Below are 27638 nucleotides of genomic sequence, written 5' to 3'. Positions count from 1 at the left end.
ACCACAATATCACTCTATATTTCACCTGCTTGGCAGTAATGTTAGCTGACCAGACGAAGGTCTCTCCATGAATCACTGCTGATGTTGGCTTTTCCAGCCTCTGCCTCCTGACCGTGGTCAGAAGGAACAGGGGGGATACCGGCACCCGGTCAGAGACGATAACGTTTCTCGCTGCGGAGCCCCGGTTTTGGTGCTTCCGTGTAGTTTGTGTTGGAGTCTGGTCTGAAGAGCGCGCATGGGACACCAACCCGCAATGATTTATACGTGTAAGAAGTTTCAAACAGTCCCTTTAACCTCATAAAAACACATTCAGATTGAAATTCAGAATGAAAACTGTACCGTATATAGATGAATCAAGTTTAATAAATAAAGTGATTTTGTTATATGTTTGTACTTTTGTCTTTTGTCTGTTTTTAATGAGAACTGCACCGAAAAAAATTCCAATCAACTGTGGGTTGACATGGCAATAAAAGTATTGATTGATTGATTGATTGCTATCAGGAGTAGATGATGGAAATATTACAATGGGGAATCTGCTAGGAAAGACATCTAAGAAAGTACACAATCTTCTAATTAATTACTTAAGGGCAACAGGAATAATGGAGAAGATTTAATTATTATTATTATTATTTTATTATTATTATTATTAATAATAATAATAATAGAAGAAGAAGAAGAAGAAGAAGAAGAAGAAGAAGAAGAAGAAGGAGAAGAAGAAGAAGAAGAAGAAGAAGAAGAAGCAGCTTCTTACCTTGGTTTGTGATTCCTGGACGCTGGATGTTGTGACAGAGTGATGCCTCACACTATTTCACACCTCTTTGACATATCCGGCTGTGCTGACTGCGCATGCGCTGGTTCCGGTTGGCAGTAGTGATGGGAATTACGGCTCTTTTTAGTGAGCCACATCATTTGGCTCAGCTCACCAAGAAAAGAGCCGGCTCTTTCGGCTCCCAAACGGCTCTTCGTTTTACCACTTCTACCTTTTATAATTCAGCCAAATTTAGCGCTGTTTTGAACTATGATTAGTATGTGTGCACATATATCACTTCAATTATTCAATATAATTACACTAAACCCTATAATTTTCAGAATACTATAATTTGACATGCTGCTTCATTTCCGACTGTCACTCATATTGTCTGCTTTTCGCTCACCGCACTCCTCTCTCTTTTTCTCTCCTCCTCTCCCTCCTGCTCTGTACCTGTAGACCCGCAGCGCCCCGCCCCTCGCTGCTTGATGGTATGATCCTTGTCTGTCATCACCTGATTGGTCCCACGGACATCATTAACACATCATTCAGTCACAGTCAGTGCATGGAGTGCCCGTAGTGCGGAGAAGATCGTCCTATCATTCTGCCTTGAATTAAGTAAAGAAAAAAAAAACGGCTCTCAGACGGGAGCCGGCTCTTATGGTACATGTCCACAGGCTCCGTCCTTTCCACGCTCCCCATTCATTGTCTATGTAAGCAGCCGTGCAATGCATTCTGGTAGCGTGGCTGATTTAAGAAACGAAGCATCATGACGCCCGCTCCTCATTTGCATAAAGTTGAGTGCTAGTCTACTTTATGCAAATCACGGGCGTCCGACGCGACTTGCCCCCGTCTCAAAACTCCAGAGAATCTTTTAAAATAAACGTTGTCGATCCAAAATAAAGACAGATTTAGCAACTGCGCAGCTTATTTCTCGCCTCAAATGTTCTCAGAAACACATTTCGGTGAACTATTTTCGTGAAATAAGAGAAGAAAGTTTCCAAACGAGCCTCCATACTGTTTCCTGTTTGAAAGCTGGGAGCAGCAGCCAACGGAGGGAAAGTGTTCGTCCAATCAGGTGGGAACAGCCTGTGTCTAGTGACCGCCCACCAAGCGTCCAATGTTGGGAAGCGTCGCGTCCCCTCGCGATAAAAAACGCCCCTGTGGACACGTACCTTGATCGTTCACTTAAAAGAGCCGGCTCTTTGAGGCGGCTCGTTCGCCACGACACATCACTAGCATGGTCGCTTGGAGGTTCACAACAACACGCTGTTATCACTCAGTGCTGGTGTAGTTGGTGAGGTAAATCCTGGAAAACTCCATTTTTCGGGGAATATTTCAACAGTAACAAATATCATTTCATCTACTATTGTACTGCTATGTTTGTATCTGTCAGTGTTGCAGCTACGAGCTGGTGAAGCTTCAGGTAGTCAGTTCAGCTGACCTAGCTACTGTTTGACCTCCTGTTAGCTAGCTGTAGCTACAGCTTCTGTTAGACATGTTAGTTAATGTTATTTGACATTTTCACCATGAAAGGTTAGTCTGTCAGACGAGTCAAGACTGTAATTTTAAAGGGTAACGTTGGTATTTTAGATGTTTAACCGCTGACTGTGAGAGCAAGTTGTTAGATGTATGTTAACCTGGTGGTTAGCTGACTATATTGTTAGATAAGTTTATTCTTTTATGTGTGTCAAAACAAACAAATTGCAACTTTTAATTTTTTTAATTTACTCCTTTGTTTTTTTGTTTTTTTTAAACAATATTTTTATTGAATTTTACATATAGGCGTATATACACATACTAAACAGACTAACAATATTAATAATTAAAAGATTCAATGAAATGTTTAGTCAGAATTTCAAAGAAAGAGAGACATGACATTTCATGCATTGCACATATCTAACAAAGAAAACAAAGAAAATAAAAGATAAGTCAAAATAAATAAATACCTCAAAGAAGAAGAACAAAAATCAAAAAACCCACAACAACACACAACAATTTCAACAACAGCACTCAGCAACCCACAGCAGTTTCTATTTGACTGTGCCCCTTGACATCTTGTAGTGCACTGTTTAGCTGTAAAATGAGAGAGTTTGCTCCGGATGGTGGGTGGTGTTTGGTATTTCCTCAACTGATCTCAACATGACTGCCAGGTCACAAACTTTCTCATTTTAACAGCTAAACAGTACACTAGAAGATGTTTCTAAAAACATTTGAGGAGAGAAATAGGCATTAACGTAACAGAATATTGATTCATATTTGATCAGCGCTGCCTAGTTTGACTGTTTGATCGGAGTTCGCGAGTGATTGACAGCTGCTCAGAGACGGCAAGGCTCCAGCTCCAGATTGGTTGTTTTCCTCCGGTCTGTGAAATCTTGCAGATGCCATTAGGTATATTTTTAATCATATTTGGTCCAATTTTACCCACTGCTGCTTTAATCCGTCAATAATCGTAATCCAATAATATAATATTTATTATTCTGAAATGAGCCTCAACCTCATAACAACAGACTCACCGTCACGTTTGACTCGTCTGAACCATGAAACACACACAGTCCTGCTGCTGGATACAAATACAGACCTGACGAACAGACTTGGGTGGTTTAAAGTCATGTCGAGCTTAGCTGATGTCTGTTTAACCCTCAGTGGTTTGTGTTTAGTCTGAAGTCAGGTGATCGACCTGCTGCTCTTCACCTGTTGGAGTCTGAGTCACTGATGCTTTAATAGAATGAGCCACGCCGACGAACAGGACGGACCTGCAGTTTACCAACGGGTCGTGTTGAAGAACGCCTCGCCGTACCACTACATGAAGGTCTGCCTGTAAGTCACTGGAACAAGTTTTTTTTAAATGCTTTGTTTATTAATGGTAATATATTGTTTTCTTTTTACTTGTCACTCCATAGAATCACATAAAGATGTTTTCATATGGATATTATTTAGGGCTGTCCCGAATACCATTTTTTGGGCTGTGAAGCTTCAGTAAGAAATATTCAAATCTATTCGAAGCTTCAGGACGGTGCCGCTGCCACACTACTGTGCACGCATGCACCTCTACACACAACAAACGGCAATATCTGTCTGAGCATAACTAATAATTATTAATATTGAATATGAATAATGTTGTGGGATTATTCCTTATTTCATGAGCTATTTTGGGATTTATACATTATTATTAGGGCTGTCAAAGTTAATGCCATAATAACGCGTTAACGCAAATTCATTTTAACGCCACTAATTTCTTTTACGCATTTACACAACTTGCTATATTTAGGTTGTAGCAGGCTCAGTTTTACAGCTAGAGTGAAGATCCTGGTATCATATGAAACTATAAAACCTAAGGAATCCGTGTCATACTAGCTTGTCGTGAAGGAGGCTGAATAATATTATTATTAATAATAATATATACATACATTTGCATAAAGCAGCATATTTGTCCACTCCCATGTTGATAAGAGTATTAAATACTTGACAAATCTCCATTTTTAAGGTACATTTTGAACAGATAAAAAATGTGTGATTAATTCGCAATTAATCACAATTAACTATGAACAGTCATGCGATTAATCACGATTAAATATTTTAATCGATTGACAGCCCTAATTATTAATACATACTTATATACATAAAAGAAAAAGAGAAAAAAAGCATTCAAGTACTGCTTTGGAGATTGATTACCATGGCAACAGTCGAAGCTTTAAAGCATTCGGGTCAGCCCTAGATATTGTAGGTGTTATATCTAAAAAAATAATAATATAAATTGGTATTTATCCATAATATTTGTACATGTCTGTCAGTGACTACTATACCTGTACGTTCATCCCACATGATATTTCTGTGTGTGTTTAGCGTGCTGGAGGATGAGTCTACCAGACTAAGTGCAGTTGAACTGAAGCAGTTCATCATCACAGGTCTGAAGAGCCTGTATGGAGAGGTGAGATCATTAACACGGCCGGGTGTCGGCGGTTCGATTCCCACAGTGGGATCTGCTCTGACACTGTGAGGGACCCTTGAATGGAAGCCTCCAGAAAATGTTATATTTGTTCTGAAATTAACAGAAAATTAATCAACAATTATTCTGTCAATCGATGAATTGATGGTTCAAGTTAAAAACACTAGATATTCTTTTCTTCCAGCTGTGAGGTTTTCCAGATTCTCATTGTCTCGTGTGATAGTAAACTGACTAACAAGAAACTTGGTGGCATCACTTTGCACATCACCTTGGACTATTTTTTAACATTTTATAGAAAAAACGATTCATCAAAAAACGGAATCCCCCGCCCCCACGGCTCAACAAGCGAGCAAGGGAGAGAGAGCAGCGGTGGTCAAGCGAGCTATAGAGTGAATGAAGAGAGGGAGCGGCGTTGGTGAGAATAAAACAGTGAATCAGAGAACTAAAACTTTATTTTCTGATTGCTTCGCGGTGGTTACGTTCTAAAGCACAAAGCGGCGATATTCAACGACCGAAATGGGCTGCGCACTCTGCGCGCTGTTATTGGCTGGGTTTTACACCCCCACGTCGGGCCCAAAGGCTGTTTGCTGACGCCCAGAAGAGTCTCAAACACTCAAAAATGTTACATTCCATCACTGCATTTGTATGTGTGTGTTTCAGGTGGGAGCAGCGCTGACCTTTGACCTGTTGAAGTACGATGAAGACACCCTCACTGCTCTTCTGCGTGTTTACAGCAAGTGAGTTCAGCAGCAGCAGGATTCACTCCTCCTACACTAGATGTTTTTTTTAAATAAATATGTGTGTGTTTGTGTGTGTTTTCAGGGGATTGGTGAAGCTGTGGAGCTCCCTGACTCTGCTGGGCTCCTACCAAAACCAGGCCTGTGCCTTCAGAGTGCTGCAGGTCAGGAGACTTCACTTCAGCTCTGTGTCCAAAAATGATCTTTATGTTGTGTAGCAGCTGCTGAGGGACAGTTAAAGTCTGACTCAGTCTGACATCTGTGTCTCAGTTCAGAGGCTTCTGTCTTTTGAAAGACTCATCCTGGAACTAGGATAAACTATTGGCCAATAGGTGGCGCTGTAGCAGCAGCATCTAATTATAAAGGAAGGAATGTCTGTCTGTGTACTATGTATGTACGTCCTGTATGTATGTATGTCCTTCGCATATCTCAAGAACTGTTCATCCAATCAACTTCACACTTGGCGGGTGCAAGCAGTCATATCGCGATTCTCGATAATGCTGCGAGCTGCACTTCTGAGGCACAAGCAATCACAAGCAATCAGTTCTGGACGGGCACACGCTCCGAACGGGTACTTCACTGTGTATGTAAATGAGGGTGGACAGAATATTATAAAACCTTTCACTGTAATTCAGTCTTAAAAATGATCACAGAACTGAATCAGCACCTTCTTCTGACCCATCGCCAATAAATAAACTTTATAAACTACACTAAGGTGTGGAGCTGTTGAATTAGGTTGCATTAGATTTTACAGGTGTATCTATTAAACTGGTATCTCAGCATGTGAATCATAGAGTTGAGAACATTGTATTTTTATTCTCCTTTTCCTACTTTAACTATCATATTCTAGAGACAAAAATCTTTTTTTCCGAGCTTTCAACTTATATATTTTTTTTGTGAATGGAGCTCAGGTGTTGTCTTGTAATAACAAGCAGTCGTACATGGGAAGGACTTTGTAACCAAGGACTTGTGACCAAATGTATATTTAATATATTAGGGCTGGGATGATACACCTATCTCCCGACTCGATACCATCACGATACTTGGGTGCCGATTCGATACATATATATTAGGATTTTTAAGTATAACGATTTGAGATTACGATTTATTGCTATCGTTGTTAACTTTTTTAACACAAGACCATGGGAAAAGTTGAATTATACACTTCTAGGTACATCTACATTAATACAGTAATGTTTGATTTTCAGCATGTATGTAGTCAGAGATGTCCCGAAGTCAAATATATCAGTCATTGTCAGGATTTTTTTTTTTTTTTTCAGCAACCCAAAAATCATCTGGCAACGTGTGAAACCCAAAGTGTTTCCATACTTTTCTGTATGAGTAGTGTTTACCATTTTGGATTTAAAAAGTGAGGGTGCAAGTTGTATCCACATGGACCCTCCACCGTTTTCTACTTCTAAAACTCTTGTTTCGGCTCGCTGCAGCTTTGTTTTGGATGAAGGACACAGAACGGATATGACATCACGTTACACAGACTACAACAAAAAGCAGTGACTTCCTTCTACCTCTGCATAGACTCAAGTGAAGCAAATATATCTATTCTGGCATTAAAAAAATCGGAAAACAATCGTAAAAACATATGGCTATACATAGGTGAACCGATTTTTTTCCCCACCCCTACAATGTATTGTGTTTATCTGTATGTTTCTGTGTGAAGTATGAACAAGCTGTGAAAACAAATCTCCCTCTGAGACAATAAAGACTGTCCTTCTTTCTCTTGTGTCATCTTCAGGTGTCTCCGTACCTGCTTGCGTTGACAGCAAACAGTCGAGAGCTGCAGCTGGTATGAGAGGGGGAACCTTCAGGATGAGTTTCATGTGGAGCAGTATCTTTAATAAACCGCGGCTGTGCCTCTCTCCTCCCTTCTGCCGGCGGCTCCACGTTGGCCAACGAGCCTCCCTCACCAAAGCGTTCTCCACCCGCGACGTGGAGCTGTTCGCCGAGCTGACGGGCGACAACAACCCCCTCCACTTGGACCCGGCCTACGCCAGCACCACCTCCTTCGAGGCGCCCATCGTTCACGGCGTCCTCATCAATGGCCTGATCTCGGCCGTGCTCGGCACCAGGATGCCCGGCCGCGGATGCGTCTTCCTGTACCAGGAGATCCGCTTCCCGGCGCCCCTCTACATCGGCGAGGAGGTGCTGGCCGAAGCCGAGGTCCGCAAGATCAAGATGTCGTTCGCCTTCATCGCCGTGACGTGCTCCGTCAAGGACAAGGTGGTGATGGAAGGGGAGGTGATGGTGATGATGCCCGAGGAGCAGCAGAAGAAGGAGTGAGAGGAGGAGGAGGAGGAGGGGATGAGATCAGAGGCCAGACGTCACAGCACCCTGATGTACAGTTGCAATGATTAAAAATTGGCCGCTGCAGCACACACAATGCAGCTCAGCATCTCTCTACAAAATGGAATTTGCTTTATGCTGTAATTTTAGTTGTTTATTGATCATTTACCTGAATGCCGGACACGAGAAGTGTGTTCGGACAGAGCAGCTACCAGAGAGACACGTCAGTCACTCAATGATTTATTGTTTAATTTGTCAAATCTGCTCCGTATTTTGTTTAATGTGTAGAATAAAAATTCTAAATTTTTTTATTAGCAGTTATATTTAAATTTATCAAATCCATTCACGTATTGTCACAGAAAGTTCAGCAGAGTTCAAATCACTGTCATTGTCTCTACCTGTTTTCCCCTGGCTGCCTTCTTGCTGTGGTGCAGTTTTTAATTTACAACCGTCTACAGGGATGTCCAACCATCCAATAGTCTGCTGGTCTTCTGTCCAACCGATCACCTCAACAGGTGGTTTCACTGATGACTTGGTCTCATCTTATTTCTTCTACTTGAAGGGGTGTTAATCAGTATGTGGACTCTTTTGGTTGGCCACCCTGAGTCCAACACATTTAAAGTGGCAGTAGGCAGAATGTTTTTGGCATCATTGGGCAAAAATTCCACAATAACCTTTCAGCATATTGTAGTTCAAGTGTTCTGAGAGAAACCTAAACTTCTGCACCTCCTCATGGCTCTGTTTTCAGGCTTTAGAAAATCTAGCCCATGACGGGAGACTTTAACCGATCACAGGTCATTTCAGAGAGAGCATTCCTATTGGCTGTTCAGTCAACGGAGGCGGCTGTCAATCACTTGAGAACTCCGATCAAACAATCAAACTAGGCAGCGCTGATCTAATATGAATCAATATTCTGCTACTGTAATGCCTATCTCTCTCCTCAAATGTTGTCAGAAACATCTTGTAGTGTACTGTTTAGCTGTAAAATGAGAAAGTTTGCTCCGGCTGGTGGGCGGTGCCTGGTATTTCCCTCAACTGATCTCAACATGGCAGCCGGGTCACAAACTTTCTCATTTTACAGAAAAAAATAAATATATATATATATATAAACTGGGGAAAAAAGGTTCGGAAACTTGTGTTTGGTGGATTATTTCTCTGTTGTATCAATGCTAATGGTCATTGTATTTTACATCGTTGGAAAGCCTGTTTATTTACCTTCACAATGATGTCCGACTTGTAAGGATCATGCATTTGTGGGATGAGCAGCACAGCTGATTATGTGGGTAGCGCCCAAGAAAATGTTTCCAAAATGCTCTGCCAATGGTAAACAGTGTATTCTCATAAGGCTACCAGGAAGCCTGCAATGACTGCCCTTCACCGTCAGGCCCGTTTGCGCTGGTGTCGACAACACAGACAATGGAACCTGAACATGTGGGGGAATGTCATGTTCAGTGATGAGTCCAGGTTCTGTCTGCCAAAGTTGGATGGCAGGGTCAAAGTATGGAGACGACGTGGAGAACGCTATGCTGATTGTTGCACTGATGGAATAACAGCTTTTGGTGGGGGCAGTGTCATGGTGTGGGGCAGCATCTCCCTCACTGGCAAAACAAGGCTTGTCATCATTGAAGGCCATCTCAATGCAGGGAGATATCGGGATGAGATTCTGCAGCCAGTGGAGATCCCTTATCTCCACAATCTGAGACCTAACTTCATCCTCCAAGATGACAACGCTCGCCCCCAACAGAGCCAGGGTTATCGCAGACTACCTCCACAATGTGGGAGTAGAGAGAATGGAACGGCCTGGTCCAGACCTCAACCCAATTCAACACTTGTGGGATCAGCTTGGGCGTGCTGTACGTGTTAGAGTGACCAACACAACCACGCTGGCTGACCTGCAATGAATCCTGGTTGAGGAATGGAACGACATCCCACAGCAACGTGTGACCAGGTTGGTGACCAGCATGAGGAGGAGGTGCCAGGCTGTTGTGGCTGCGTATGGATCTTCCACCGCTACTGAGGCTCCTGATGGTGTATTAAATGAATAAAGTGTAAAATAGCTAATATGTCTTGTTTGTTCCTTGTTACTGAGAGAGTTCAATCATCCAATCCACCAAACAACTCAAAACAAGAGTCAATACCAACAGGAGAATACACTGTTTACCATTGGCAGAGCATTTTGGCAAATTTTTCTTGGGCGCTACCCACATAATCAGCTGTGCTGCTCATCCCATAAATGCATGATCCTTACAAGTTGGACATCATTGCGAAGGTAAATAAACAGGCTTTCCAACGATGTACAATACAATGCCAATTAGCATTGTGACAACAGAGAAATAATCGACCAAACACAAGTTTCCGGGAAAAAAAATCCCAGTTTATATATATATATATATATATATATATATATATATATATATATATTTTTTTTTTTTTTGTTAGTTGTACATATTTTATAATGTGTGTTATGTTTATTACCTTAATTTCCTCAATTTATGTACAAAAAAATTGTTATGATATATATATATATATATGTTGGTTTCGTTATTTGTAGTAATTAGTTTATTTCATCATGTATTTTGACTCATCTGACTTCATAGTTCCTCCTCCGGACCAGCAGGGGGCAGTGACGCAGCGTGACGTCAGATCGGAGCAGCGCATCCTGGTTACGGTGAAGCTGAGCTAACAGATAGCAGCTAGCTGGTTAGTTTCCTCCTCAGTTCAGTTCAGCTCAGCGGGGATCCGCTGCTGGCTCCGCCTCGTCAGTGTCTTCCTGGCGGTTGCTCAGTCAGTCAGTCAGTGACAGACAGACGGGCCGCTCAGATCAGACGTTCGTTCACCGTTAAATCCTCCGCTCCGGGGATGTCTTTCATGGAGAAGCCGAAGCCGACCCCCGGCAGGCTGCTGCTGGACGACACCGTGCCGCTGACGGCGCTGATCGAAGCCAGCCAGAACCTGCAGTCACACACGGTGAGTGAATATACGTCACGTAACCGTTAACAACCGCTGGGTTTAACGGTTAAAATCGTTAGTTATTCGCTGCTGGTGCTTTTTCAAACACAACGTTTTTTAAGGGGGCGTTTGAGTCAATGCTGCGTCACCAGTTCCATTATCGGACACAGACGTAGAAGCTGTATTTCGTCTACTTTCCTGTGAATTATGACACTTACAACAAACCACCTCTTACTACTAAAGTCAGTATAGTTGTGAAAACATTACTACATTACTATCACCCCCATGAGTCAGCTGACAGTCTCATTTTAAGCATCAGAGTTGCACCGTGACTCCATTATCGGACAGGCAGCTGACCCTGCCTCTGTAGTAGTGCTGCTGTCACTGATTAAGCAATTTCCTCATAGCTCTTCTACACACAGCAAACTGCTGATATAAAGGGATTTGCGCTGGAGCATTGACAATGACTGACTGGAGGACCAGAAAGCACCAAACTATGCGTGTAAAAAGCCCCGAGAACCGCTCATCTAAGTGCGCTAATCATCATTAAAAGCGGATTCCATTTAAAAGTTATGCGTGTTTATGATTCATTTTAATACTGACACCAGAATACGCCATCTAAAACAAAAAATGTAGTCATGTTTAATCCGTAATGGTCTGTTGTACACTTCGGCATAACGTTACATCCCCTGCACCAAATACTTGTAATGTAATGCGTAGTTTTTATTATTGACAGCTTTCTACTAAACATTGTATAAGTAGTAGAAATGTTGAGATTTCATCCAAGAATGTGCTGCTTTCTTGTATTCTATCTATGCCGAATGAAAGAGAGAGAGTGGATCTACATGAATACGTATAAAAAAATATTGTTACAAATAATACGCCTTTGATTAAATCCACGGAAACGTTAAATAGTCGGTTTTCCTAACGGAGTCTGGCGTGCCATCTAACCCAGACATTAAAACTCAACGATGTTGGGTTGAGCCTCTATTCTGCGTTACTCTGCAGTGAAATGTGCACTTTGAACCCGTGTGTGCTGTTCAAGAAACGACGTTTAAACAATGTGACTGTCAATGACCAGTGGTCATGTTTATAGGTATAATAAAGCAAGACATCATGTGTCGTCCGTCCGATAATGGACGTATCTATGGTGGGTTTGTTGTTGACAGTCCGACTGTGGGATCAGCTGAGCTAGCCAGTTAGCTTAGCATGCTAATGTCAGGCATCCGACCATTGTTGTTGTTATTGTTGCTACTATTGTGAAACAGATAAACCTATATCCTCATAGCAGAGACTAATACTGATGGATATAATTATTAGATTATGCATATTTCTATGAACCCCATTGCATTTCCCCACATTGGTAGTATTTGTACAGATTTGTTTTTTTACATTATTTTTTATTGAATTTTACATATAAACATATATACATATAAACATACAGACAGACTAACAATATTAATAATTAAATTATACAATTACATGTTTAGTCAGAATTTCCACAGTAACCAAAGAAAGAGAGACATGACATTTCATGTATTTCACATATCTAACAAAGAAAACAAACAGTATTTGTACAGAGTTACTGTTTTTTCTTTTGTTTACTTCTATAAGTCCATTCGGAAAGAAGATATGCCAGATGTCTTTTCAGAGTTTCTCAACATAAGCGGCTCCAAAATGACTGCAATACTGTGAGGACCGGCCCCTACATCCTATAACACTGTGCATCTAGTCAAGGACTAGTCATTTCCTGCTTGTCATCAACTACAAGTTGACTAGGAGGAAAGAAAGTCTAATGGAGGGTGGTGTCACCTCTTCATGTGTTTCTAGTCATTTACAATGATAAAAACATATATAAACATAATAATAATAATAATAACAACAATAACACGTCAACGCAAATTAATTTTAACGTCACCAATTTCTTTAACGCATTAACACAACTTGTTGATTTTTAGGTTGTAGCGGACTCAGTTTTAAAGTGAGAGTGAAGATACTGGCATCATATGAAACTAGAAAAAAACAAAGGAATCCATTGGTACTACCATGTCATGGCTTGTCGGGAAGAGGGTTAAAAAACGTTAAAAAAATGTTTTGCTAAATTTTGGCAATGACAAACTGTCATGGCCATTTTCAAAGGGGTCCCATGACCTCTGACCTCAAGATATGTGAATGAAAATGGGAAATGGAATATGTTAAAGGACCTTTTTGGCATATGGCCCTTTAAACTAAAGCTAAAACTAAAGATTAATGCTATTCTTGTTTCTAGATTACGCAACTTTAAAACAGGCAATACCTGTTAAAGCAATCAATCAGCAATCAGTGTGTGTGTGTTAACCATTGAGAAACCATGACAACAGACTGCAGTGCTGACTAAAACGAAGATTTCATCAGAATCAGAAACAATGTCATTATAGGTTTGCACATACAAGGACTTTGTCTTGAAGTTCTGGTGCATAACGAGAAAACACAGTGAAAAAGTCAAGTCACTCCCATGTTGATAAGAGTGTAAATTACTTGACAAATCTCCCTTTAAGGTACATTTTGAACAGAAAAAAAAATGTGTGATTACTTTGCGATTAATCACAATTAACTGTGGACAATCATGCGATTAATCAGGATTCAATATTTGAATCGATTGACAGCTCTAAACATAATGCAATGTTGATACAGTCAGTGGCAAAAATATTACTTACATGGAATTTACATGTTCTATTCCAAGGAATAAAAACTGAATTAAATATCACACTGACATTTGTAATAACACAAATTAATAAAAATCTAGTACAGGATAATAACCTTTATCAACATTATGTTGTGAGTTACACTCTATTTGTCTAGATATGGATGGCAAATAATTCTAGTACTTCAACTCGTAGTATCTGCTGACAGCAGTACTCTTATAGCTCACTGTGTGGAACTCATTGGAATCATTTACATGTTAAGTAACATGAGGACAGAGATTAGTGTGGCACTGAAAACTGAGAACTGATACTGAACTGATGTTTCTAAAAACATTTGAGGAGAGAAATAGGCATTACAGTAACAGAGTATTGATTCATATTTGATCAGCGCTGCCTAGTTTGACCGTTCAATTGGAGTTTTCAAGTGATTGACAGCTGCCTTTGTTGAATGAACAGCCAATAGAAACGCTCTCTCTCTGAAATGACCTGTGATTGGCCAAAGTCTCCTGTCACAGGCTAGATTTTTTTAAAGCCTGAAAACAGAGTCATGAGGAGGTGTACAAGTCTAGTTTTCTCTCAGAACACTTGAATTACAATATGCTGAAAGGTTATTATGGAATTTTTGCCCAATGATGCCACAAATATTCTTCCTACTGCCGCTTGATAAGATCGGTACTGATGCTGAAACCGATCAGCTCAAGATTAAAGGTCACCAGCTTGACAGACTCCAGTCGAGTGGAGAGCTATGACAACGGACAGAAGCAAGTTTATTTATAGCACGCCTTTCAACCACAAGGCCATTCAGAGATATAAAAGAAACACAAAGCAACATAAAAACACTTTAAAAAGACAGAACGGACTGAACAGTGAAGAAGACTCTTTTTGACAGTAAAGATTACAGCTAAAAAGTTGGGAAGATGACATCAGAAGACAAGGGTGGTGTTGGAGTATAATACTGCTGCACTGGATAACTTCATGGTAGTATTTTTTAAATTGTTGTCTAATCCTCATTGAGAGATTGTATTGAGTTACAGCAGCTAGACAGGAAGTGATGTCAGGAATTCAGCTGTTTACATCTTGGCTGATTGTGAAGCTGCTCAGCTCACACAAATGAATGAATGAATGTGAGATTACACCAGAAACTAAAGTCTGCCAGCCGGAATTAGACTGTAAGAGGACTGAGAGGATTAGGATAAAGGGAAACTCCATGTTTACACCATGGTTCTTGTTTTTGTAATTTTGTCCCCCATTATAGTCGGTTGTGAAACCGTTTTACTCAGCAGCTTCACTGCAGAGATCTGTGAACACGGTGGCATGATCAGACAGATCCTCCGCTGAGCAGTGTTATCTAAAGCACTTATTAGGAAATGAAACCGAAGGTGAACACTCCAGAAATGTGAACCTGTTTAAGATTCAACGTGGCCTTTCCTCTGGCTATGACTTTATATTTGAAACTTTATGATTTTATTTCTCATAAAAAAACTTTATCTTAGTATTCCTAATATTACCACTTCATCTTCTAAACTTACAACTTTATCTAATAATATGACTTTTTTCTCACAAATTTACATTATTTTCATACCATGATTTTGTTTTGGTATAAAATCATAAACTTAGTTTTGCAGCATTATAACTTTTCCCCTTGAAATTGTGGCTTTGCATGCAATTGTGTTATTTTGTGTGATATTATGAATTCATATTTTTTTCTGTTATAAAACTGTTAATTTATTTGCATGTAATTCTGACCTTCATTCAGAATCAGAATCAGAAACAAACAGAAAGCAACAACTAAAGTGTTTTGATGTCTGTGTTCTCTTTTGTCTCTCAGGAGTACATCGTCAGAGTCCAGAGGGGCGTGTCTTCAGAGAATAGCTGGCAGGTAAATGCACCAATCACAACCTCGGGTGCCCGGTAGGCGTCCAGTTAGAATTCACTGGGGAAAGAACATGACGATTGTGAAATGCCAATCAATCAGTTTGTTTGGCAGAAATCCTGACAGATGAAAATGTGCGGGCCAGATCATTAGATCAATAAGGGGATGAATTGATCAATCACTGCTGTTTTGTCAGTAACTGATCAGTGTGTGTGTGCATGTGTGTTTGTGTTGCAGGTGATTCGGCGCTACAGTGACTTTGATGTTCTAAACAGCAGCCTGATGGTGAGTTTCACATCTTTCAGTCACACATCAGCTGAGTGTTTTAAAGCATACTGATCTTACAGAAACTAACTTTCCACGGCCGCCTTTCAATGTTTGATACAGAAGAGAGATATAGATGGCACAAGAGACCAGTGTCCGTGGGGTCGGACATTTTTAAAAAGATCAGTTAGTCAAGTCAGAGTGGTCAGAGCATTGTGAATACCACAATTACAAACTTATGCAGATCTGCATTGGAAAATGGGCAGCAGATAATTGGCTACAACATAACAAACAGCAGCCTGGTAACTTCAAAAGTCTGAGAGTCCACATTTACACACTCAAACACCCATCACCACACACACCAGCTTTGTCTTAGCCAATCTCCTTCCTGTTTGGGACCGCTCAGTGGCGGCTCATTACGACATGCTCAAGGCTTTGCTGTTGCGTCATCGATTTCCCACAAGCCTCGGCTGCTGCTGCTGTGAGAGGGCAGTTTTTGCTGATTAGCTGTTGGTTTTGGAATAGATTTTAAGGTTGTACTTCAATTTGTGACTCTCAAAGCACTGCACCAGCCCGAACCTCTCAACTAGAATCTGTTCATAAAGCTGCTGCGTGCTCTCTCTGCACCGTTCCTACTGACGAGCTTTACAGTAGCTCACGTTGTGATGAATTTTTCGCCATGCTCGCAGTGTGGCTCTAGGGATTGAAATACAGATACCCACCACCCCACCCCCCCCGACACTACACGTCCATTAACGTATGTGTCCACATCTGACGTTATGCATTCAATGAATGAACTCACATCTCGTACTTTATACTTTGAACTTTTGCACAACCCTAGTCAGAATTTTGCACAAAACTGTACAGCTCTTCAACTTTAAAAACAGATATACTGTATTTGTACGTATTTCATATATTTTTTCTACGCAATTAATAGCAAATTAATTGCACATTTTTTATCTGTTCAAAATTGATTTGTCAAGTATTTAATACTCTTATCAACATGGGAGTGGGCAAATATGCTGCTTTATGCAAATATATGTATATATTTATTATTGGAAATCAATAAACAACGCAAAACAATGACAAATATTGTCCAGAAACCCTCACAGGTACTGCATTTAGCATAAAAATATGCTAAAATCATAACAAGGCAAACTCAAACCCAACAGGCAACAACAGCTGTCAGTGTGTCAGTGTGCTGACTTGACTTTGACTTGCCCCAAACTGCATGTGATTATCATAAAGTGGGCATGTCTGTAAAGGGGAGACTCGTGGGTACCCATAGAACCCATTTTCATTCACATATCTTGAGGTCAGAGGTCAAGGGATCCCTGTGGAAATGGCCATGACAGTTTTTCCTTGCCAAAATTTAGCGTAAGTTTGGAGCGTTATTTAACCTCTTTCGCCACAAGCTAATATGACCTTGATACCAATGGATTCCTTAGGTTTTTCTAGTTTCATATGATGCCAGTATCTTCACTCTAGCTTTAAAACTGAGCCCGCTACAACCTAAAAATCACAAGTTGCGATCATCATGTGATCATGTGTTTAAGAAACAAGTGGTGTTAAACAAATTTGCATTAACACGTTATTATCTCGTAACTTTGACAGCCCTAATGCTTTCATATTTTCCATTGTAAATTTTTATATTTTATATTGTGTCTTTTGACTTTTTCACCGTGTTTTCTCATTATGCACCAGAACACCAAGACAAAGTCCTTGTATGTGCAAACCTACAATGACATTGTTTCTGATTCTCATGAAATCTTTGTTTTAGTCAGCACTGCAGTCCGTTGTCATGGTTTGTCAATGGTTAACACACACACACGTCTCCCAACTTGAAGATTGTGTTGCTGATTGATTGCTTTAACAGGTATTGCCTGTTTTGAAGTTTTGTTATCTAGAAACAAGAATAGCATTAATATCATTGAAGTCATTTTCTGTTTAAGACCTGTGGTGGCGAGACATCCTGACTTGTTTTAAGATATCTTATCAAAATGAAAATCACTCACTGCGCTGGTAGCCAGATTTGCTTGTTGCAAGCAAAGGAAAGCTCATATCTAAAATGTTTTCACTTCTATTTGATAGAGCATTTTTGCAGTGTGCTTTAGTTTAAAGGGCCATATGCCAAAAAGGTCCTTTAACATATTCAGCTTCAATGTTTTTTGGAATTTAATTAAAACGTGTCATTAAAATCAATTCAGGTTAAGATCTTCCCAGTGACACACAGTGTCATATTGATCTTTTGCAAATCTATAATCAATGGAACTGCATTGTACCGGACTGGAGCGGATCTGACCTGGGGGTTGATATCAGATTGTACTGGGTTGTGTCCGAAATCATTCACTCCTTCACTACTCCCTACTCACTATCCAGGGAGTTCTATATAAAGGACTATATAGAGAGCTCATCTGCAAAATGAAAAAAAACTTTCAGACACTAAGTACTCAGGTCATTTTCTCGTCGCCGTTAATTATGTCATTGCTGTCGCACAATTAAAATGTGCCAGATCAATGTAGAGCATCCATAATAAACACTGACATGTATTTTTGTGTGTGATCAATACATATGTAAGTTATTTTGTTGAGTTGTCTCTTAGCAAAATGCATTGTTGTCCACTTCTTTTCACGATGCATTGTGGGATACTTTGAGTCCACTATATAGGGTATAATAATTCTCACTATACATTCAGACAGCACTACAAAATGGCAAACTCACTACAGTATGTACTGTAGTCCACTATATAGTGAGTAGTGTGTGATTTCGGACACAGCCCTGGTCGTGACTTGCCCTATGCTCAAGTCAAATCATTCCTGGATAACAGGAAGTTAGCAGTTTTTCTGCTGAGGTTTCGGCCGCTCATTTCCTTGTGGGGTCCCCCACTGACCCCGACCTCCCGCCAGCCCCTGATCTTCAGACAACATGCAGCAGAACTGTCGGAAACCTGCTGTTAGTCTGTCTGTTTATCTCTTTGTAAATACATTGCTGAAACAGACAGAGAAGGACGACAGTGGATAAAGGAAAATACATTTAATGGTGATGAGAAAACAAACTGTACATGAAATCTCCCTCTGTCTCTCTCTCTGTCTCCAGGTTTGTGGCATCAGTCTCCCTCTTCCTCCCAAGAAGCTACTTGGAAACATGGACAGGGAGTTCATAGCAGAGAGGCAGAGAGGACTGCAGGCCTTTCTGGACTCAATTACCCAGCACCCCCTGCTTTCCAGCTCCCTGACAGTCAAGAAGTTCCTGGACCCTAACAACTACTCTGCCAACTACACAGGTGTGTTCCCTCGTCTTATCTAGAAGTGGAAAGTAACATCAAGTACTGAACTTAAGTACAATTATTAAGTACTTTTATGCCACTTTATACTACTTTACTACCAATGTAATATTGTACTTTTTACCCAACTACCTTTTTACCTGAATATATTCATTATTACTATTTGCTTTGCAGATTCAGATTTTACATGCAAAGATATGATACATTTCTAAAATAACTAACTAACTAACTAACACTGTTACAGATGCAAGCACCAAAAGTGTTTAAAAGGGACCACATTGGAAATATTGTTTCTTGGATTCAGTGTTGTAGACCCATAATTAAACTAGAATTGCACTCGGAGAGCGCAAACCTCAGCCAAGGTGCCTGACGTTAAAAACAGATCACAGCTCACAGCTGGCGGTACCGTAAGGTGGTCGGCTTATTATTAACACGGTGTGTTTCCGTGTAACATATCGACGGATGCCTCTCTCATTCAGCAGCCTCGTTATGTCTGTATAACGTTACACTACGCTGTCTGTCATCCCGTCATGTACCGTTTTTTTCTTTCTCACCGCGGACGGCCAGCAGCTCCTGCACACACATCCATACACGTATCTCTCTGCTCGAAGAAGGAAGGAGGCGGGGACACGCGTCATCAGTCACACTGCACGTGTTATACCCTGTGGTCTTAATGCTCAGGCTGACCGGAATTATTAGAAAAATTTCTGAATCCGGATCATGATCCAGATCGCCACCAAAATCGAATGGATTGTTCATTGCGCCATACTCCACCCCTCCAAAACATTTCATTCAAATCCATCGCAAACCTTTGGAGTAATCCTGCAAACAGAAGGACAGACAGACAAACAAACAAACCAACGCTGGTGAAAACAATTGGAAGGAGGCAATTATGAATAAAAACAATATTTTAATATGTGTTGAATTTGAAAATTTCGGACTTTGGTATCCGCTATTGGTAGTTTCAAAAGAGACAGTGTGGCAGACATCACATTTGGACCATGAAAGCTGTAAGTTTATGAACATGTATAGTCAAAACTATATAGAGACTATAGTCTATGTATAGCTTTTTAAGCTAATTTAAGTGTCGTCTCTCTGCCTGTTTGTCTGTCTGTCTGTCAGAGATCGCCCTGCAGCAGGTCTCCATGTTCTTCAGATCAGACCTGAAGTGGGAGGTCCTGGAGCCCCTCAAAGACAACGGTAAGACTCTGAACTTTGCTAACTTTTTAACATGAAAACTGTATGCAGTGCTAATGCTAACCACTAGCATAACATGCTAATGTTTACTTCGTTGTTTTCATATGCTCATTAATAAGGCTGCAACAAACAATTATTTTTATTATCGATTAATAGGGCTGTCCAGAATTAAAAAAATGTTGAGCTTCAAAGCTTCCGTGAGAATTATTTGAATCTATTCAAAGCTTCGGGACGGCGCCGCTGCCGCACTACTGTACACACACACCTCTACACACGACAAACAGCGATATCCGTCTGAGAATAACTAATACAAATTAATGTTGAAAATGAATAATGTTATAATGCTGTGGGATTATTTCATGGCTATTTTTGGAATTAAACATTAGTATATTAGACGACTGGGTCAGAGCATCTCCAAAACTGCAGCTCTTGTGGGATGTTCCCAGTCTGCAGTGCTCAGGACCTACCAAAAGTGGTCCAAGGAAGGAGAACTGGTGAACCGGCGACATGGTCAGACCCGAGGCTCATTGATGCACGTGGGGAGCAAAGGCTGGCGCTTGTTGTCCGATCCAATAGAAGAGCTACCGTACTTCAAATTGCTGAAAAAGTTAATGCTGGTTCCGATAGAAAGGTGTCAGAACACACAGTGCATCGCAGTATGTTGCGTATGGGGCTGCGTAGCCGCAGACCGGTCAGGGTGCCCATGCTGTCCTAATGTTATGGCTGATCGGTGTATGCATAAACAAAAAACGAAGCATTCAAATACTGTTTTGGAAATCAGTTACTATGGCAACAGTCAGAGCTTCGAAGTATTCGGGTCAGCCCCATTGATTAATCTGCCAATTATTTGCTCGATTACTAGATTACTCACTAAGGTGATGTCATCAAACTTTTTTTCCCCAACTGTTCAAAACCCAAATATATTCAGTTTACTATGATAGAAGAAGAAAAGCAACAAATCCTCACATTGTAGAAGCATGAACCACGGAATGATTAATTATCAAAGTAGTTGCTGATTATTTTTCTTTTGATGGACTAATCAATTAATGGCCCAATTGTTTCAGTTCTACTCGTTACAGTCATTATGAATATTAAGCCAACATTTGTGATTGTCTCATATCAAACAGTTTGAAGTCCGTTCACACATTCACAAGAAATTAGGCTGTTCTCTCTACAGGAGAGGAGTTCTTTTAAAGACTGATGACTGTTTCAGTCACTAACACAGTGTTATCTCAACCTGAGAATTGGTTTCCAGTCAAATGATTAAAAGGGGACTCTAAATTGCCCATAGGTGTGAATGTGAGAATGAATGTTTATCTGTGCCATGTGGCCCTGTTCAGACCTGGCATTAACATGCATCCTGAGTGATCTGATCACAAGTGGACAGCTTTAAGTGCGTCTGTTCACACCTGCCATTAGAATACGTCTCCACATGCGTCTTGAGTGACCACTTGTGATTGGATCTCACTTCCCCGCTCTATATGCAAATAACTAAATTAAAATTATGAGACAATGCTAAAATACAGTTTAAACTAGTTACCGTTTAGCATTTAGCTGCAATGCTATTGTAACAGCAGCACAAGTGGACAAGAGACATAAAGTTAGCTACCATAATCTACTGGTCATACCAGACCAAGTAAGGCTGTATCCGCAAAATCTCTGAGCGTGTTGAATATAGCAACAGTGCGTTTTATTGAGGAGCAATGTGTTCCTCTTCTTTCAAAAACGTACATAATGTTGCTTCAAAATAATACAGTACATTTAAATAATTGTAATTATGATGTTTAATTCTTATTGGCTGAGTTAAAAATTAAGTGACATGTTGTTTTGTTTTTCAGGGTGGAGGATCAGGAAGAAATACTTTTTAATCAAAAACAAAGAGCAGCCCAAAGAGAGGTATCTGCTGAGCTGGGTGAGTACAATAGAAATCAGTACTTGTTACACTGTTCTGCTAAATATCGACTTCAATTTTCAGTGATCAAATAAAAACAACCGGTCAAGAAAATATCCGAGGAGTGCAATTCTCTCAGCACATATAATAAGCCAGAAATGTTAATATAATACAAGTTTGCAACATAAGACATTTTTATTTGGGTCTTTAAATAGTGAGTTTAGATCACCTGAATTAAGCTCAAATTTAATATAGAATTCCAAACATGCATGAGTTAATTATTATAGATTTTTGAATGTATGCTTTTATGCACAAAATTTATATTAATATTATATCTGAATTTTTTTTTTCATATTTAATTAGGTTTTGTTTATATTGATCGTCATTGTATTTTGAACCAGAATATGCCACTTAATTTCTTAAAGGGGACATATCATGAAAAAACTCACTTTTTCAGTGCTTGTACACATACGGGTATTTGGAGCGCCTACCGACCCACAAACTGTGAAATAAGAAAATCCAGTCAGTTTATTTGTGGGCTGTGATTCAACAAGCCATTCAGATTTGACTCCCCTTCCTATGTCACATGCAGGCTCATTAGAATATACCGTCCACAGCTTGAGAACTACCTTTGCAAAGGTGCACCATATTTTTCTCACAAGCCAATCAGAGCAGACTGGGCTTTTTCAGGAAGGGGTATTAAAGAAACGCTAAAACGGAGCGTTTCAGACAGAGGGTGAATACAGGTATATTCAGGCAGACAGTATGAGAACAATAATGTGTTTTTTGAACATTAAAGCATGTAAACATGTTCTAGTAGAAACCCCAAAATTCAAGTATGAACCTGTAAATGAGCACGATATGTCCTCTTTAAAGCTGTAGTCTGGAACTGTGAGCAAATATGATGAAAATATATCTTTATAAAACTGTCACTGTATCCTGACAGTAGTGCACACAGTAGACTCTTGATTCATATTTGATCAGCGCCGCCTAGTTTGACAGTTTGATCGGAGTTCGCAAGTTTCACGAGCAGTGATTGACAGCTGATTAGAGACAGCTCGGCTCTGATTGGTTGTTTTCCTTCAGGCACTGTGAAATCTTGCAAATGCCATTAGGAGCCCTAGGAGGAGGCAAAGGAATATGATTTTTTTCCACTGATTATCTGTCTCATGCACTACTCTCAGTATATAGTGACAATTAATAAAAAATAACCATTTATCATATTTGCTCAAAATGACCGACTGCATCTTTAAGGAATTTCAAAATCCCAGCTTCTCACTGCCTGAAGTGTGTTCATTTCTCCATGTTTCAATCCTTCATAGTCTGCAGACCGATGATGTAAATGAAGTTAATGTTTCTTCAAATGCATTAAAATTAAGCATTCTGTAAATATAAATCTGTGACACTTTTCAGCAGGAAGGTGTTCTATGAAACGGTGACTGAGTTCAGAGAATAACAACACATGGACAAGTTTTAATCAATAAATTCTTACTTCTCTTTGGAGAGAAAGTGAAAGACAGAAAAGAAGAAATATTTTCCTCTTTCACTTCTCTCTGATAGTATTCTGTGGTTTCTAGTAACGTCTCCCATGCTGAGCGGTTTCCCACAGTCCAGAATAGATTCAGTTTAGGTTCATTTAAATTCAAACAAATGTAATTAACTGATGTGAAAAGTCATTACGAAAATTCTAATGATCAAAACAACAAATCCAAAAATAACTAATAACCTGTGTGTGTGTTGCAGGTGGACCTGGGTCCTGATAAGTTTCTGTCCGACAAAGACCTGCAGTCAGCCATGAAGCTGTTAACCAGTCTCTCTGTACGTGCACACTGTGTATAGCGTCTGTTTTAACATAGGAAACATTATTATGTCATAGAAATGTATAATTTCTGTGAAAACAGAGTGTAAGATTTGCAGTAACAACAAAAAGGAGCCAAACTGCAGTTACAGCAGTTTGGTAATCTTTGGACTGTTTCAACTCACCTTTACACGACTACATCACAGAGATGTGAGAGATTTGGTCTCGTTAAGATACCTTTTAATCTCTCTTTAAATCATACCATATTGATTTCAATATAAATATTAATGGACAGACACATAGAAAAGCAGAGATTTATTTAATTCTAATTGATTATGGACTGTAAATAATCAGACTCTTCCTCCTCGTCCTCCTCTCCAGACCCCATATCTCTGTCCGCTGTTGTTCTCCAGCACCAGTGAGTCTTCAGCTCTGCTCATCCGGCCGTTCAGTGAGAGAGGCTCTCTGAGAGACCACATCTGTAAGGTACACTGCGTGAGTGTGAGTGTGAGTGGAGGAAAGGCATCACTGAGCTTCAACTGAGGTGCTTTTGGGATGGTTTGAATAGCATCTCATTGTCTAGATTTTGAGATATTTGTATCTTAGATTTCTGCCTCTAATCTAATACAATAATATTTAATTTGTGCTTCTTCCACAATTGAAATAATGCGTCTTTTCAGAAACTGTGTCTCTGTAACTCTGGATAAACCACAAAACTCATTGGAACTGCTGTACAGTACTTCTTCATGGAGGTGGTGGAAGAAGTAAAATTAGCAATACCACAGTGTAGAAATACTCTGTTACAAGTAAAAGTCCTTTCCATTCAAAACTGTATTTAAGTAAAAAAAAGTACAGAAATATTTGCATTAAAATATACTTATAGTACCAAAAAGTAAAAGTATTCATTATGCAGAAAGTCATATTTCAGAATTATCCATATTATATTATTGGATTATAATTATTGGTGCATTCATTTGTTCATCACTTTATGATTAATGCAGCTGGTAAATGTGGAGCTCATTTTAATCACTTTATATTCTGATGGGTTGCTTAATCCATAAAAATTTGGGCTATTTTGTGGAGCGTTATTTAGCCTTAAACCAATAGATTTTTTTGATTTTTTTTAGTTTCATGTGATGCCAGTATCTTCACTCTAAAACTGATCGCAAGTTGTGTTAATGCGTTAAAGAAATTAGTGGCGTTAAAACAAATTTGCGTTAACGCGCTACTATCGCGTTAACTTTAAAAAAGCCTGAAAAAAATATGTTATGATTTATAAGCTGATTTATCCTGAATCTGCAAAGTAACTAGTAGCTAGTGCCAAATAATTGTTGAGGAGTAGAAGTTTAAAGTACCATAAAACAAAAGTACTCAAATAAAGTACAAGTGCCCGAAAATTGTACTTAAGTACAGTACTTGAGTAAATATACTTTGTTACATTCCACCACTGTTGTTTGGTAAAAGGTAGCTCCAGTGAGAACTGTCGACTCTCTCTCCTCCAGGTGAAGCCCAGAGAGAGTTACCTCAAGAAGTACTGTAACCCCAAGAAGAGTCAGGGTCTCGAACTGCAGCACATCAAACTGTACGGCCGCCAGATCCTGGAGGTATATTTATACACACACACACACACACACAGAAAACACATGCAAAGAAATAAAACACACACACCACAAAATGTTACTTGTTACTTCAGCAGTCTGTGTCTGTGTGTGTTCAGGGCCTGAAGCTCCTCCATGATGGCGGCGTATTTTTCGGTCACCTTCACGCGTCCAACGTAATTGTGGATGATGGCGTGTGTCGACTGATGGATGTAGAGAACGGCATGCTGGGAGTTCCCTCCGTGCTGCGACCCGCCTTCACCCAACTCAGGAAGATCAACGTATGTAAACACTGAAAATGGATAATATGGGGGGCGGGGAGGATTTTTGCCACATGTGCCAAGTGATGCTGTAAATGTCCGAACATACTTGAAATTTGATGATACGTATAGATCTTTTCAAACCTGACAACATAAAGCCCTTTTGTATTTTGTTAATGCAGTAGCTGACAGGAAGTAAACTTGGACCAAAGCTGTTGCCCTAGCAACAGAATGGCAATGAAAAGGTCCATACTTGAGTTAGTCTATCTAAATACTGTGTATGTGTTTGTGTATCTGCAGACCACAGAGAGCATCGACGTCTTCTGCTTTGGACATTTACTGTATGAGATGACGTACGGCCGACCGCCAGACAGCGTCCCTGTCGATCAGTACCCCGCTGACCCCTACACCACAGTGGGTCAGTATATTTATACTAAAATGAACACACACACACAGATTAATATGAACATATACAGATGCTGTCAGGTATCTTTTTGTACCTCCACACCATAGACTGTATATATAGATGGACAACGCGTCTCTATTTCCTCCCACTGTACAAAAATGAAGCAAAAATATCACGGATACGGGAACTGCCATCTTGAGATTTTGACGTCATTTGGAGCCAGAGTCTGCGCAGTAGTGATCAGGCGGTGGAGCCGTGGTATCGAGGTCACCCGCCTGAACCAAGCATGAGCCGAGCACGGCCGCAGCTTGTCAGCGAGAGAGACTCACAGCTGTCAATCATGACGTCTCACCCCCTTTTTATAGCATCAAATAACTCATTAAAACCAAACTTATCAGAAAAATTAACACTTGCTCATACATCAGCGTGATAAGAACTACCTAAAATGACAGAAACCATCTTTGGGAAAAATGTATTTAGGTTGACCCATGTCTCATCCACTAACATAAAGGAGGCGGGGTTTATGACCTATACTGTAGCCAGCCACCAGGGGGCGATCCAGATGTTTTGGCTTCAGTTTTGGGGAGCTGTCATGTCGTCTATCTTTATATACAATCTATGCTCCAGACTTTCTGGACCTGAAACATCAAGTTTACTTAAATGTCCCAAAGTGTCTGTATTTTTCCTAATTTGCTCTGTTGATTTATTTTGTGTGTGTGTGTTCAGTGTCAGTGCTGCAGTCCATTTTATCCACAGAAGCTTGTAAGAGCGGGATGCCAACAGTGTCGGAGCTCATCCAGACACCGTGAGTTCATCTGTCTTAGCCTCTGTCGTGTTGTTTTCATGTTTTCATTGAGCAGTGATGCACATACAGTCCGTCTACAGACACATTATTCGTTATGTTGCCTGTGTACTCCAGCAGCTTGATTTGAAGACCACATACAAATTAAGGCGGCTAAATCTGAAAATGCACCCTTTTCTCTTCATTTAAGATTTCCATACACACAAGAGCTCAAATTATACTTTTCATATTTGCGGAAATTGTGTTATCTGCCCATGTTGCAATGAACACTACAGACTGGGACCAGTAGCAATTGATTGTATGTTTAGTAAGAGACAGAACATATTATTAATAGGGCTGTCAAAGTTAACACGATAATGACGCCACTAATTTCTTTAACGCTTTAACAAGAGTGAATTCAATGGCATCAAATGAAACTAGAAAACCTAAGGAATTCATTGGTATCAACCATGTTACACTAGATTGTCGTGAAGGAGGTTAAATAACGCTCCAAACTTATGCTCAATTTTGGCGAGGAAAAACTGTCATGGCCATTTTCAAAGGGGTCCCCTGACATCTGACCTCAAGATATGTGAATGAAAATGGGTTCTATGGGTACCCACGAGTCTCCCCTTTACAGACATGCCCACATAGTCAAGTCAGCACACTGACACACTGACAGCTGTTGTTGCCTGTTGGGCCTGAGTTTGACATGTTATGATTTGAGCATATTTTTTTATGCTAAATGCAGTACCTGTGAGGGTTTCTGGACAATACTTGTCATTGTTTTGTGTTGTTAATTGATTTCCAATAATAAATATATACATACATTTGCATAAAGCAGCATATTTGAGTATTAAATACTTGATAAAATCACCCTTTACGGTACATCTTGAACAGATAAAAAATGAATTAATTT

The 27638-nt window shown here is 40.0% G+C and overlaps 3 protein-coding genes across 9 annotated transcripts in view; all 3 read left to right on the top strand.

The window, feature by feature from the left end:
* The first annotated feature begins 1729 nt into the window (after positions 1 to 1729).
* On the top strand, positions 1730 to 7319 carry rpp14 (ribonuclease P/MRP 14 subunit). 5 transcript variants are annotated; one of them, XM_037756873.1, is made up of 6 exons: positions 1730 to 2045; positions 3409 to 3568; positions 4595 to 4679; positions 5358 to 5434; positions 5520 to 5598; positions 7188 to 7319. In XM_037756873.1, the coding sequence occupies exons 2-6, from the start codon at positions 3477 to 3479 to the stop codon at positions 7242 to 7244; spliced, it is 390 nt and encodes a 129-aa protein (XP_037612801.1). In that variant the 5' UTR covers positions 1730 to 2045; positions 3409 to 3476; the 3' UTR covers positions 7245 to 7319. The 5 variants fall into 5 exon arrangements, with proteins under 5 accessions (XP_037612801.1, XP_037612639.1, XP_037612728.1 ...); XM_037756711.1 differs by having other exon boundaries at positions 1732 to 2050; XM_037756800.1 differs by having other exon boundaries at positions 1970 to 2092.
* LOC119480307 (hydroxyacyl-thioester dehydratase type 2, mitochondrial-like) lies at positions 7213 to 8039 on the top strand. The gene has a single exon (XM_037756488.1). The coding sequence runs from the start codon at positions 7241 to 7243 to the stop codon at positions 7730 to 7732; it is 492 nt and encodes a 163-aa protein (XP_037612416.1). The 5' UTR covers positions 7213 to 7240; the 3' UTR covers positions 7733 to 8039.
* A 2266-nt stretch (positions 8040 to 10305) lies between these two features.
* pxk (PX domain containing serine/threonine kinase) overlaps positions 10306 to 27638 on the top strand; it is a 28334-nt gene continuing 11001 nt past the window's right edge. For 2 of the 3 annotated variants that reach the window (XM_037752817.1, XM_037752904.1), the window contains exons 1-12: positions 10307 to 10702; positions 15197 to 15247; positions 15479 to 15526; positions 18602 to 18788; positions 19911 to 19988; positions 21824 to 21897; positions 23620 to 23694; positions 24056 to 24160; positions 25177 to 25278; positions 25392 to 25553; positions 25833 to 25950; positions 26665 to 26743. In XM_037752817.1, the coding sequence (XP_037608745.1) occupies positions 10595 to 10702; positions 15197 to 15247; positions 15479 to 15526; positions 18602 to 18788; positions 19911 to 19988; positions 21824 to 21897; positions 23620 to 23694; positions 24056 to 24160; positions 25177 to 25278; positions 25392 to 25553; positions 25833 to 25950; positions 26665 to 26743 (1187 nt within the window). In that variant the 5' untranslated portion in view covers positions 10307 to 10594. Of the gene's footprint in view, positions 10703 to 15196; positions 15248 to 15478; positions 15527 to 18601; positions 18789 to 19910; positions 19989 to 21823; positions 21898 to 23619; positions 23695 to 24055; positions 24161 to 25176; positions 25279 to 25391; positions 25554 to 25832; positions 25951 to 26664; positions 26744 to 27638 lie in introns of all 3 variants that reach the window. The other variant, XM_037752739.1, reaches the window with a different exon arrangement.

Source organism: Sebastes umbrosus, chromosome 1 (assembly GCF_015220745.1).
Source record: "Sebastes umbrosus isolate fSebUmb1 chromosome 1, fSebUmb1.pri, whole genome shotgun sequence".
NCBI lineage: Eukaryota > Metazoa > Chordata > Actinopteri > Perciformes > Sebastidae > Sebastes > Sebastes umbrosus.
This window is presented reverse-complemented; position numbering and strand designations above follow the sequence as displayed.